At 48.7% G+C, this 12,075-nt stretch overlaps 1 protein-coding gene and 1 pseudogene across 4 annotated transcripts; both read right to left on the reverse strand.

Moving 5' to 3' along the window:
• Nucleotides 1-6,517: 6,517 nt before the first annotated feature.
• LOC123126162 (uncharacterized) lies at nucleotides 6,518-8,794 on the reverse strand. 4 transcript variants are annotated; one of them, XR_006461583.1, is made up of 3 exons: nucleotides 8,427-8,794; nucleotides 8,015-8,091; nucleotides 6,518-7,890 (listed from the first exon to the last, which is right to left on the reverse strand). XR_006461583.1 is itself a non-coding variant. In XM_044546549.1 (3 exons), exon 3 carries the CDS (start codon nucleotides 7,143-7,145, stop codon nucleotides 6,816-6,818), a length of 330 nt encoding a protein of 109 aa, XP_044402484.1. In that variant the 5' UTR covers nucleotides 7,146-7,598; nucleotides 7,685-7,890; nucleotides 8,015-8,794; the 3' UTR covers nucleotides 6,518-6,815. The 4 variants fall into 4 exon arrangements, 3 of the variants coding, with proteins under 3 accessions (XP_044402484.1, XP_044402485.1, XP_044402486.1); XM_044546549.1 differs by having other exon boundaries at nucleotides 6,518-7,598; nucleotides 7,685-7,890; nucleotides 8,015-8,794; XM_044546551.1 differs by having other exon boundaries at nucleotides 6,519-7,349; nucleotides 7,685-7,890; nucleotides 8,015-8,794.
• Nucleotides 8,795-9,614: 820 nt separating this feature from the next.
• Nucleotides 9,615-11,505, reverse strand: LOC123126163 (arginine decarboxylase-like; annotated as a pseudogene).
• Nucleotides 11,506-12,075: the final 570 nt, after the last annotated feature.

Consider the following 12,075-nt stretch of genomic DNA (forward strand, 5'->3'; position numbering starts at 1 on the left):
AGTGGCTAGCGACATGTGGTCTGGTCTTTGAGGTCGTGAGTTCGATCACTCCCATACTGGGCCTGGCCCGCATCCGGCACATGGAGCTGAGTCGGCTTGTTCAAAATAAAGGACACCATAACTTATTGACTTCCCTGTGCCAATAAAAGAGAATATGCTGGTAATTATAATTGAAAGGAATTGTGGGCACGTGCCAATACAAGAGAATACGGATATGTGGGGGTCTTGATGCATTCTTATAATGAGCTAGAGGTATGCAATTTTATTATCCCGTTGCAACGCACGGGCATGTGTGCTAGTATATCTAATTAGGATAGAATCATCAATTAGTAAACCAATTGGAAAGCCTATGGAGGCCATCTACCTTTCCTCAGATCTATCATTATAATGCATGCATGCCCAAAGTTCTCATATATGAAAAAAAAACATTATCACCTGAGACACAGCAGTAGGGTGTGTGTGTCAGGACCTATGGGGCTGCCGATCGAGTTCCCAAAGGCAACCTACTTGCAAACTGATATTTCCTAAAAAAAACTTGCAAACTGATAAACATGAGTTTACAGGGGAAATGAAGAAACTGAACTACATGGATGAACTTGGTGTTATCGGAAGGTACTTTTAACCTGCTAAAATTGTATAGATGGAAACATACCAGTTTCATTATCAGCACTTATTAAAAAATAATTAGACTTTGCAGCAAGATCCTTGGCCCTATTGCCAATCACGCTTGGAGATGACCCATTGCAAACGGTTGAGGCGGAATGTAGACATCATGACAAATTTGAACAGAGAAAAAGATAATCCTGGTAGTCACCGGCTGCACCAATGTCATTTCTAACAATTGCTGATTGTCAGAGTCAAGGATAAATATACTGTACTCACCATCATCACTTCCCTTCTTGCTGTTACCATAAGAGGAATCATGTAGTATCACAAAATAGTTCTGCAAGAAGAAGCAAATCCATCAGTTTCTCTTCTTTTGTCACTACGAACAGTTCCCCTTCTCGTTGATTTCTGCTCTTAATTTCCCTATGTACAGTATGGAAACAGAGTCTAGCTACTGCTACTACTGTGAACATATCTCACCTGACCCGAACAGGGAGCCCGCCGCTGATGGATGCCATCAGCCCCGGAGCGAAACATGGACACGGTGGTCTTTTCTCCAACCACCTCCAAGTCTGACTGCTTCACCACTGCCACCATCACGGTCTTCATCTCCAGCACGGCGAGCTCCTTGCCGAGGCAAACGCGGAACCCAGCCTAGAACACCGGGTACCTGTAAAGGCTCTCCTGCACGAACCTCCCGCTGGCGCCCGTCAGACACTACTCCGGCCAGAACTTCTCGCGCTGTCGTCGCTCCAAATGGGTGGCATGCATTCCACGGTGTATAGGTGGTACATCACGCGCGCGCCGGCGGTCCGCGGACGGCCAGCTCCCCCACTGTCGTCGACGGCAGCCGCCCCTTGCGCTCCACCACCAGCCCGTACTCCCGGCTCCTGCTGATTTCCACCACCTCCCCGATCACGTTTCCGGCCACTACACACTCCTCGAACCGCACCGCGTCGCCCATCCTCTGACGGAACTCCGCAACGGCGGCCTTGTCAAGCTCATGCGTGCAAGCATCTGCTCCTTCATGGAACGGACGCAGCGTGACCTCCGTGTGCTCCTCGCTGTCGGCCTTCCCATCAAGGAATTGGACGACCGTGATCTGCACGCCGGGGTGCTCGCCATCCGGGCTCTCCTGCTCACCACTGCTGAAGCCGCGCACGGGGCCTCTCCTCCGATTAACGGCGCACCACTCGGGCCGAGATTCTCGACTCCGTCGACGCTGCCGTGGCCGTGGCCGGTGTGCTAGCGCTTGTGTAAGGGCAGCACGATGAGGGAGATGCGCTTGTCCTTGATGGCGTCAGCGAAGTCGTTGTGCATGGTGTAGAGTGCGGAGACGGCTGTCGAATTTGCACCGATCGGGCGCTCGCTCTTGGCGACGCACCACGAGTCCACCATGATGCCCGCCACACCGGCGCTCTTCAGCACCGCCAGGGACGCATGCACCGGCGCGCTCTCGTCCTTGCGCACCGTGTGTTGCAGCAGCATCACGAACACCGCTTGCCGGCCACGTCCGAGTCCGAGTGCTCCACCTCCTACTGGTCCGACGCAATCGCCTGCCGCGTCGCGTCCATCTCTGACGTTTGCAACCTCATGCTTTGTGCTGGTGGCGGCAGAGACAAGGAACACCATGGCACGCGCGGCACACCGGTCTCTTCTTCACGAAGAGATGGAAGGTGGAGGCGACGCACGGAGGGGAACGGGAGGGGAGGAGGTGAGGAAGGAACTGGCGGGTGAGAGAGCTTTTTATAGCCGCGTGAAAGGCGGCGGAGCGGTGTCGCTGGGTTCGTCCGGATCCACGAGAGAGATCTAGAGCAGACCAAACAAACAGCAGATTCAGAGGTTGTGTCTAGAATTAACACGACATGCAGAATTGCATGCACACACGTGGTCATGCCACGCCAATTCAGCATGCAACAACCGACTAGGGTCTGTCTAGATCTCAGTCGACTTAGACTTCGCGACTGACGTCATATATAAATTAGATCGCACGATTTAACTCCGTCGCATGCCTGGAGTAAGTTTCCCTGTACGTTTTGTGTTGGCCTTTGTTGGCTCACCACGTGGGCTGCTGTTGGGCTGTGTTGACATTGTTCATTTGTTGTGCCTGAGTTTTTTTGTTTTTTTATTTGTGCTTTTTACTGGAGTTGCTAGAACATTGTCCCGTTGGTGTATTGCTACACAACACAAATGTAGCTCTTATTTTTTACGCTAGCATTGCCAATGCTCTGTTCCTTCTTTTTATGTCATCTTGTTTCTTTTTTAATCTTTTTTACAAAATATTTTTGTATTTTTAAATGATAAAGAAATATTTAATGCAACAAAGAAAAAATAAAAACAAACAAAATATAAAGAAGAAGACAATTTAATTGTCTGTGAGCAACGAATAACTATATGTGGCCGACTAGTGTGCAAATGGGTGTCAATATTATTTTGGAAGGGGAAAAAGTAATTTTCATGTGAATAACATGTAATTGTGTTCGATCGAGGACATGCAATTGCATGCGGCTGACATGTGTGCAACTGGGTAGCCAAACAAGCAACTCATGTGGCCAACGTGTGTGCCACCTGATGGCAAATATTAAAAAAAATAGTTAAGTTTGCTGGCAAATATTTAAAATACGAATTTGAATCTTCCCTCATCCCTCACAAAACAATCAAGAGTTGCAATATCTTTGAAGACATGCAATTATAGTCGGACGACCCTTGCACTTGCGTGCATAGTAGCAACTGCAATTGCCTTCCTTCACCCGGACAGAACAATACTGAGTTGGAGTTGCAATTAGAAGACGCACATGCAATTGCGTAACTATTGAAACACATGCAATTTGCGGTCGGGGCGAAGCTTGCAGTTGCGTGCCTACTAGCAAACTCCCTTCACAACAGCATTAAAAATGTGTCCGAGGATCTGGGCAAGTAACTCTTCTCTCCTTTAATATGCTCATTTTTTTTGAGAAAATGAGCTCTGCTATCAGAATCAGATACAAAAAAAAAATTTCTTCATCCTTGGAAAAACAAAAAAAATGCAAAAGGAAAAAAGGAAAAAATGTGTATGTTTTCAAAAAATAAGAAAAAAAACACAAACTGGTTGTGAGATCGGGTGCTTGATTTGTGTTTGCGGGAATGCAACTGGCCCACCCCCTCCGACAGAACAAAAAAGTCCAGTTGCGGTCGGGTTATGAGACATGCAGTTGCGATCGGGTGCGACACTTGCAGTTGCATTCCTAGTGTCGTACATGCAACTGGCCCACCCCTCTCCCGCCGCCCCCTCTGACAAAATAAAGGTTCAATTGCAACCATGTTCGAGGACATGCAGTTGCGGTCGGGTGCGGCGCTTGCAGTTGCAGGGATGTTGTCGAGCTTGCAACTGGCCCACCCCCTCCGACAGAACAAAAAAGTCCAGTTGCGGTCGGGTTACGAGACATGCAGTTGCGGTCGAGTGCGACACTTGCTGTTGCATTCCTAGTGTCGGACATGCAACTGGCCCACCCCTTCTCCCGCCGCCCCCTCTGACAAAGTAAAGGTTCAATTGCAACCATGTTCGAGGACATGCAGTTGCGGTCGGGTGCGGCGCTTGCAGTTGCAGGGATGTTGTCGAGCTTGCAACTGGCCCACCCCCTCCGACAGAATAAAAAAGTCCAGTTGCGGTCGGGTTACAAGACATGCAGTTGCGGTCGGGTGCGACACTTGCAGTTGCGGGGGTTGTGTTATTGTTGACACATATACATATTTAATACAATAGCTAATGATTAAGTAGGAAACTCACATGCTAAATGTTAATAATTGCGGGCTTCAAAACGGCCCAAGAACAATGACAAAAAACCAAAAAAAAAAGAAGAAAAAAGCTACGGCTATCGTGTGGCTAGAAATATTCAACTGGTACGCTAAAATATTAAAAAAATTACATCACAAAAAATATAAAAATAAAAATAATGACTTACTGGAAATTTGCTTAACTCACGTTGCACATTGAAAAAGATAGTGCAACTAGACAATAAAAAAGAATTTAAAAGAGAAAACAAGAATAAAGAAGCAATGATAGATGATATTTTTAGTACATAGATAAATTATGAAGAAAAAAATAAAAATAGAAGTGAAATAAACACATAGATTACGCAACAACAACAGAAACACACTTTTTCAAGTAAAAAACATGACCACTTGCACAGAAGGAGAAACACCTATACTACAAAGAGAGTACGGAGAGAGGAGTGTTTGTGACAGTACCCCTTCCGCTCCCTAAGTCACAGACAGTAATGGTGACAACTTCCCTTTCTCTCTCTTTAGTGGTAAAAGTTTACAAAAGAAACAAAAAGAATAAAAAGCAAACAACAAAAAAGGGCCGAACACCTGCACAGCCCACGGGCAAACCCCAGCCCCCGCCACAACTGAGAAAAACAATGAAACGGACGGGATAAACAGGCCAGACTCACGCTTTAACAGGCCGAACTGAGAAAAAGACACTGAGCTGCGCGAATCTTAAAGCAACAAGGATCCAAAGGTTGAGGCGTCGACTGAGAGTCGACTGATTTTTAGCAGCTCCGATATAGTATAAAAGAAACGAATCAACGCCCGTCAATCCAGTCAACATCCAACGCCCCCACCAAAAATCGCTAGATGCATCCGAGTAGCTACCCCTCCAAATCCCCCAATAATAACACGTGTTAATCCCTGATTGATTGACTTAAGGCAGTAAAAAAATTCAAAACAACCACACCAAAGAATCCTCGCTTGGTTTAGTATATTTAGAATTACGATCGTCGTGGCGAAGCAGGAAGGCGGCGGAGACGGAATGGCAAAGGAGAAGGTAGTGGAGCTCGGCGGCCATCCAAGGCGGAGTGTGCCTGGAGCCTGGAGGATGAAATACATGTAGATCATCAAACTAGGTATGCACACCAGGAGCTTGGAGGAGGTACGCGCGGCGTCAGACAGGAGGACTCCGTTGCCTTCCTCTACCTGTGTCGGGTACCTCCTACTACCTCCGTTGCCTCCCTTCACCTCCAATGGGAACCTCCCGCAGAGGCGAATGACTCCTACCGCTAGCTGCTGGGAACCAATTGCAGACGCCATTGACTCACTCTACCACCGCCGGGAACAACCTAAGACGCGGACGCGGCTGCGTCGCACAATCTCAGACTGAAAGCAACTGCAGAGGCGGCTTCCTCCCCACGCTAGTCGCTGGGAACCAACTGTAGATGTCGCATAGACTGTCTTCCAGCGTCACAACACTGTCTGCGGCCTTCGGTGATGCGTAGGAGCATCACCGGTCGGCATGGTGCAGCGATGCGGGGCGTCGGTGCTGCGACGGAGCATCACCGGGCGGCGAGGTGCAGTGACGCGAGCTGCAATGGAGCAACATCGGGGGTCGTCGGTGGTGCGACGAAGCATCACGGGGTGTGCGGTGTCGTGATGGAGCTCCTTGTAGCGTCGCCGAGGGAGGCGTGCTGGTCTGGAGCTGTAACGAAGCATCATTGCGTTGTCTTGAGCTCTGACGAATAAGGGTCGCGCTGCACCGTCTGCCAAGGCTATTGGATGCGACGACTGCCAGTAGTTGCGAGCGGGGAGAGCACGGGTCGAGGGGTCCTGCGAGGCGTGTGTGAAAGAATCTAGCGACTGTGAAGCCTCACATCGGACGGTGCACAAGGCGACTTATAACGTGGGAGGATCAGTCGGATGATGGGTAGCATCTGCCCAAAAAATTGGAGACGAAATAAATGTAGCAAGAGAAAAATCTCATCTTATGCCATGAGAGAGACGGCTTACGATTGAACACATTCAAGTGCATCGTGGTTTTATAAGCACTATATCATCGTATGCGAGAATGCAACGACGGACAAATGACAACAAGATGGGATGTCATGTTGAAATAAAGAACATGGATCTATTGGTTTCTTGACTCATGATTATTTGGGTTACGGGCATGTGATATGTTTTTCTTCCGTTGCACCTCTGCCAAACTAAGCCTACTTCTGAATAAATACAAAACCGGCAATTGCTTGACGGATAGGTCTGGGTGGTGTAGTAGGTTAGAGCATCTATAGTCGGATATGTCAAATATGGCCCCTCAAACGCACGCGGAGGGCGCGTCTGCGGACAGTGATCGGGCATGCCTCAAATTTGACTAGTTGCAGAACATCTCATTCTAGATTTTTAAATCCATACAAAGACATGCAAACGAAATAAACCTACATACTACGTCGATCACCTAGCTACTCATCGTCGGAGATATCGACAATCTCCGTGCCCGACTCCGGCAGCATTGGCGGCAGTTGCAGCTCTGGCTCCTCCGGCTGCTTGGCTCCGGCCTCCTCCTTCGCTATCTCCGCGCCGGCTTCGGCGAAGAGTGCGTCGGACGCCGCCTGCTTCTGCTGGAGGAACGCCGGGTTGGCCTTCACATAGGCCTCATCCTGGATGGACTTCAGGATGGCCTGCTGCTCCACCATCTCGTCGGACTGGGTGACGGCGAACTCCGCCGCCACCTGCTCCATGTTGAAGCCTAGCAACTGTTGCTCTAGCTGCTCCGCCTCCTCCACCTCCATCGAAGCCAGCTACTCCTCCTCTTCCCCGGCTGCTCCTCCTCGTCCGGCTCCGGCGAGTCCGGAGGCAGCCCGACAGTGATGCGGGCGGCGCACGCGACTTGTCTTGCCCGGATCTCATGCCAGATCTTGTAGCGGCGCTCCGGTGTGAGCATTGCGCAATGGCGGACCCAGGATTCGCTGACGCCCCAGGCGAGAAACTAAGGGCTAAAAACGACCCCAAAAAAATTCAGTTTCAAGTCATACAAAAGTCAATCTATGTTGCATAACTAATAAAAAACCATACATAATATTCAATGGCAACATTTGTTCCATGATGGGTCAACTAATAAAGCGAGACAAATCAAAAGACAATATATAGCATACATAGATGATACAAACGATTGATACCAAATCAAAGGATTGGTTGACCTGAGCCTCCCATGACTACATCTTCAATAGTAGAAGAAGCTAAACCTTCAATCATATATTTTGAAATGCAAATCAATGCATAATATAGCAGGTAAAACTAGTTAATAACAAATGCAAAAGTGAAAACTTACGTCGGACGAGGCAAAAGGCCTTTGCGTGTGCGATAACCTTGAAATCGCTTGATGACCTTTCATTCTTCAATACTAACACATGCATCTCGCTCAATGTAACATACCATTCTATGATTCATCCAATCATCACTCATTTTGTTCCTCAATCAGGAACATGCTCAACTGCCATGAATCTCTCAATCACCTCCCCTTGTTTTCCGAGATACCTACATAAGACAAGGGAGCATGATTAATATATAAAACTATAAGAAAATACACCTACAAGGCTACAATAACACACACACACACACACATACAATACGAGCAAAGGTACTGGTGTCAAACACATACCCATTTACTCCATAGATCAGCAGCATAACTTGAAAAAAAGAATTCAGTGTCTTGTTTCGTTTACTCATCTTGACTTCCTGTAATATTACATATAAACAAAAAATACTAGATGTCTAAATCAGTTTCCACATCTAACAAACAGTGGCAATGTAGCATCAAGCAACAACATTGACATCTAGCAACGAAAATCATCATCAAACAGTTTACAATGGCATCTGGGAACAAAAACAATTTACAGTGGCATCTAGAAACAAAAATTTGAGCTTCCTTTCGAAGTTCAAAACCAAGTATATATATTTGATCTTATACATGTCCTTAAGAACTAGTGGTCAGCGCAAAAACTTCTAAACTTCACTCCAGGGAAACCAGCTAGATCAGCAGCATAACTAAGAAATGATGGTGATGGCGCTACCTTGGATTCGGAGGTGAAGCAGGCGGGCCAGCGGCGTCTGAAGTGATCAGGGGCTCAAGGCGGTGGGCGGCGTGGGAAGAGAGGAGGTTCGGGCGGCGGCGTTGTAGGCGAGGACGACGGCATCAGTGACCTCGGTTGTCGGGGGCGACGTAAGGCGCGGAGGAGAAAGGGGAAGCTCGGAGGCAAGGATTTGGGAAGGACGGTGGAGCCGATCCGCCGGACGGAGGAGAGAAGGGATTCCGGTGGCCGGAGATTCCTCGGGCGGCGGCGGGCAGAGGAGGGCCAATCCTAGGGTTCGTCCTGGTCGGGGGCGTCTGGTTTGTCCAGACCGGCTCTGTTCGTGTGGCAGCAAAGCAGGCAATGGCTGGGCTTACAAGTGGGCTGCGCCCCAGGCCAAACCTTATTCTTTTTTTAAATATGGGCTGAGGAAAATTCCAACGCCCCACGCAATGGCCTGGGCTGCCTGGGGCCCAGATCCGCCCATGGCATTGCATAGTAGGTGATCTTTCTCCGAACCATGGCGGAGTGCCGGAGCGTGGGCAGAGCGTCGGAGCGGGAGAGGGAGGAGGTGGATGGCCTCGGACTGGCGGCACGGGGGGGGGGGGGGGGGGGGGGAGGGAGGTGGATGGACTAGGGTTGCGGGACTCAGGCCGGGTTAAACAGGCGGATTTGCTCTCGGGCGGCGAGCCGGAGCAACGCCACGCGGCGTTCACACCACGGCGACGGAGGAGGCGTCCGTCGGACCGCTGGTTTTCCGGGCGAGTCCGTGTGAGACCCCTTCGTCAGTCTTATGTGGCGGACGTGTCCGGGCGCCCCCATATCCGCCCCATATTTGGGCTGGATATGAGGGGTGCCGGTCAGCCCGGGCGTTTGAGGGGGCCGCTTGGGGTCAGAAATCGTGACCGGTCAGTGACCGGGCGGCCCGCCCGGGCGTATAAGGCGGGTTTGGGGCGCCCGGCTGTAGATGCTCTTATCATGTTAGTCTCACACACTAAAGGTCCCCAGTTCGAACCTGGGCCCAGACATTATTTTTTTGAATTTGCATTTGCAGATACTCATACAGAAATCCTATCTATTTTAACTTGTAGCGAACTTTTTTTTTTGCGAATAACTTGTAGCAAACTTTGCTTAACCTTTTGAACAAAATTTTGGTAATTCTAATATTCTGCACTTGTTCCCGACAGAAAAGGTTGTCGAATACAATAACTCTTAGTAGATAACTGTTTCATAAATAAAACACAACATAAAAGTTGTAAAACGTTGCTTGCAACCGTAATCGTTCATTGAGGAAATATTTTTCTGATACATGCTTTGCACACTGTACAAGCTTTTGAACATCTTGCCTTCTGGTCCCTAAGTTAACTGCAATTGTCCCCGCCTGTGTTCCAACAAGCTCAGATACAATTTGAGGCTCTTCCAAAATGTCGTCTGCTTCGTATCCAGATAAATGTAGATCTGAAGCACTTAGTGTGATACGCTAAGGATAAATGGCAGGGAAGTCAGAAGCGAAGCATGGCAAGTCCAGGACAGATACTCCTGGGATTACCATCAGTTGATCTTTTGTTTCTAAAGCCATCGCCACCGAGTCATCAAAATATTTTCCATTCTCACTCAACTGAGCTCTTGCAGCATCTAAAGACGACAGTAGGAGGTAACTCGGGCTTGAGCTTTGGAGCAACTGAATGCAGTGGCTCACTTTATCTGCATCAACCAGACCTCCAGCCATGTGAAGCATCGAGGACTGTGTAAGAGAGCTCAGAACCTTGTGCATTGATTCACAGCCAAGTCAGCACCTTGCTCAATCGCCGTGCTTGGAAAACTGTCATGGAACCTGAAGTGCGCATCATGAGCCTCGTCAAGTCAACTATAACCGAAATGTAAGGGATGGCAAACATCGACGATACCTTGCACATCGCTGCATATGCCATGGTAGGTCGGTGAAGTAACAAGAACAACACCTACTTTCTTCCCATCCTTCTGGAGTTCGTTCAGTGGCGGCGTAACACACCAGTAATGTCTCACATAGAACTGTACTTGGGCACATCACCTGACAGAATCAGGGCAGAGATCACTGAAATGTGACAGTTTCGAGGCACAACGATGTAGTCACCGGGGCAGCAGGTGCCCATCACAGCGGCCTGGATTCCACAGGTACGCCTGTTGACTAGGAACCACATCTTAGATGATCCAAACAGTTGAGCTGCCCGGTTCTGAGCATCCAAAATCACACCCTTAGGGTAGAAGAGGTCATCCAGCTCAGGTAGCTCGGGCAAGTCATGCAAAAACGCCCCCGTGCCAATTAGGTTCGACAATGAAGATGGAACAGCTTTCCCTTGGTTGTGTCCAGGGAAGTGAAAGCAAGACACGTCTTCGGCTGCAGTTGATTCCAGTGCCTGAACCAGAGGGGCAAAACCATATTGGGAAGCTCCTGAAGGTTCAGCAAGTGTAGCCTCAGTTTAAGATATTCTTGGCTTGTTCCATGAAGTGTCACAATGTGCTATGACATGCCGGCTGGGTGATTCCTGCGAGACTAAAGAAACTTTGGATTGGCACATGAGATGGAAGAAGGTGGAGATGAACATACACTTGACTCGTTAGCATGATCGATCAAAGATTGCAAAGTAGGTAATCTGTGTTGTAATCACGAACAGTGTCGGACAACGCAAACTAGAAAGCATCTTCAGTTAAGCAGTGTCTGAATGAAAGTAACACATTCATCAGTAGGAGCACACTAGAACAGAGCTGGCCGGCTCCCAAGAGTTCATGGTCATGCCCAGTTCAGACCATAGCGGCATCCAGAAGCGCTTGCGGGCTTGCGGCCACAAAACTAGTGTTGTGTTGGCCAGCCGGACTATAGCAAGCAATTCGACAAACAGGTTGTGGGCACTGGAGTAGAAGGCGCTGAGACTAACACCATTGCAGATCGAGGAAGGCGAGGAGGAGAGGAGGATACCGTGCGTAAAGATGGAGGCGCGCGCGGTGAGCGGAGTACCGGAGGAGGAGGTGGTGGTATGCTGCTGGGAGGAAGAAGCATGGCCGACTGTCTAGTCGTGGTCGAACTTGAAGCAGAGTGATTTTTTTTTTTGAGTAACACTCGAAGCAGAGCGATGTGCAGGGGGGAGGAGGGTAATCTGATGTAGTGGTATTATGGGCCGTCCCATTTCCGGCCCGAGTTGATTTTGCGCCAGCGTTAAGAAGGCGCGGACGCGCACGACGCCCGCCCTTGTCCTCTCCCTGGCCCGCCTCCCCTCCTCACTCGTTTCCCACTCCTCGCTGCCCTAGCCGCCGCCGCCCATTTTCCGGTCGTACGACACCAGGCACAACCGCCGCATCCAACAACTTCCCCACCTTGGATTTTTCTTGCTGGCTTTGAAAAAAAAAATAGACAGTTACACCTCTTAAATATAAAAAATTTAAGGTAAAGATGGCCGCGAACTTAAAAAATGTTTGAAAAATATGCTCTTAAATTAATAAATGTTCTCGAGTACAAAATGCGCACATTGAAAAACAATCTCAAAATTTGAAAGATGTTCTCTAATTTAAAATGTTCTGGAATACTGAAAATGTTCCCCAATTCAAATAATTAATTGAATTAAAAGTGCACATTTTTTAGAATTTGAGAACCTTTTTCTGAAAATAAAAGGAAACA

This window comes from Triticum aestivum, chromosome 5D (assembly GCF_018294505.1).
Source record: "Triticum aestivum cultivar Chinese Spring chromosome 5D, IWGSC CS RefSeq v2.1, whole genome shotgun sequence".
Classification (NCBI taxonomy): Eukaryota; Viridiplantae; Streptophyta; class Magnoliopsida; order Poales; family Poaceae; genus Triticum; species Triticum aestivum.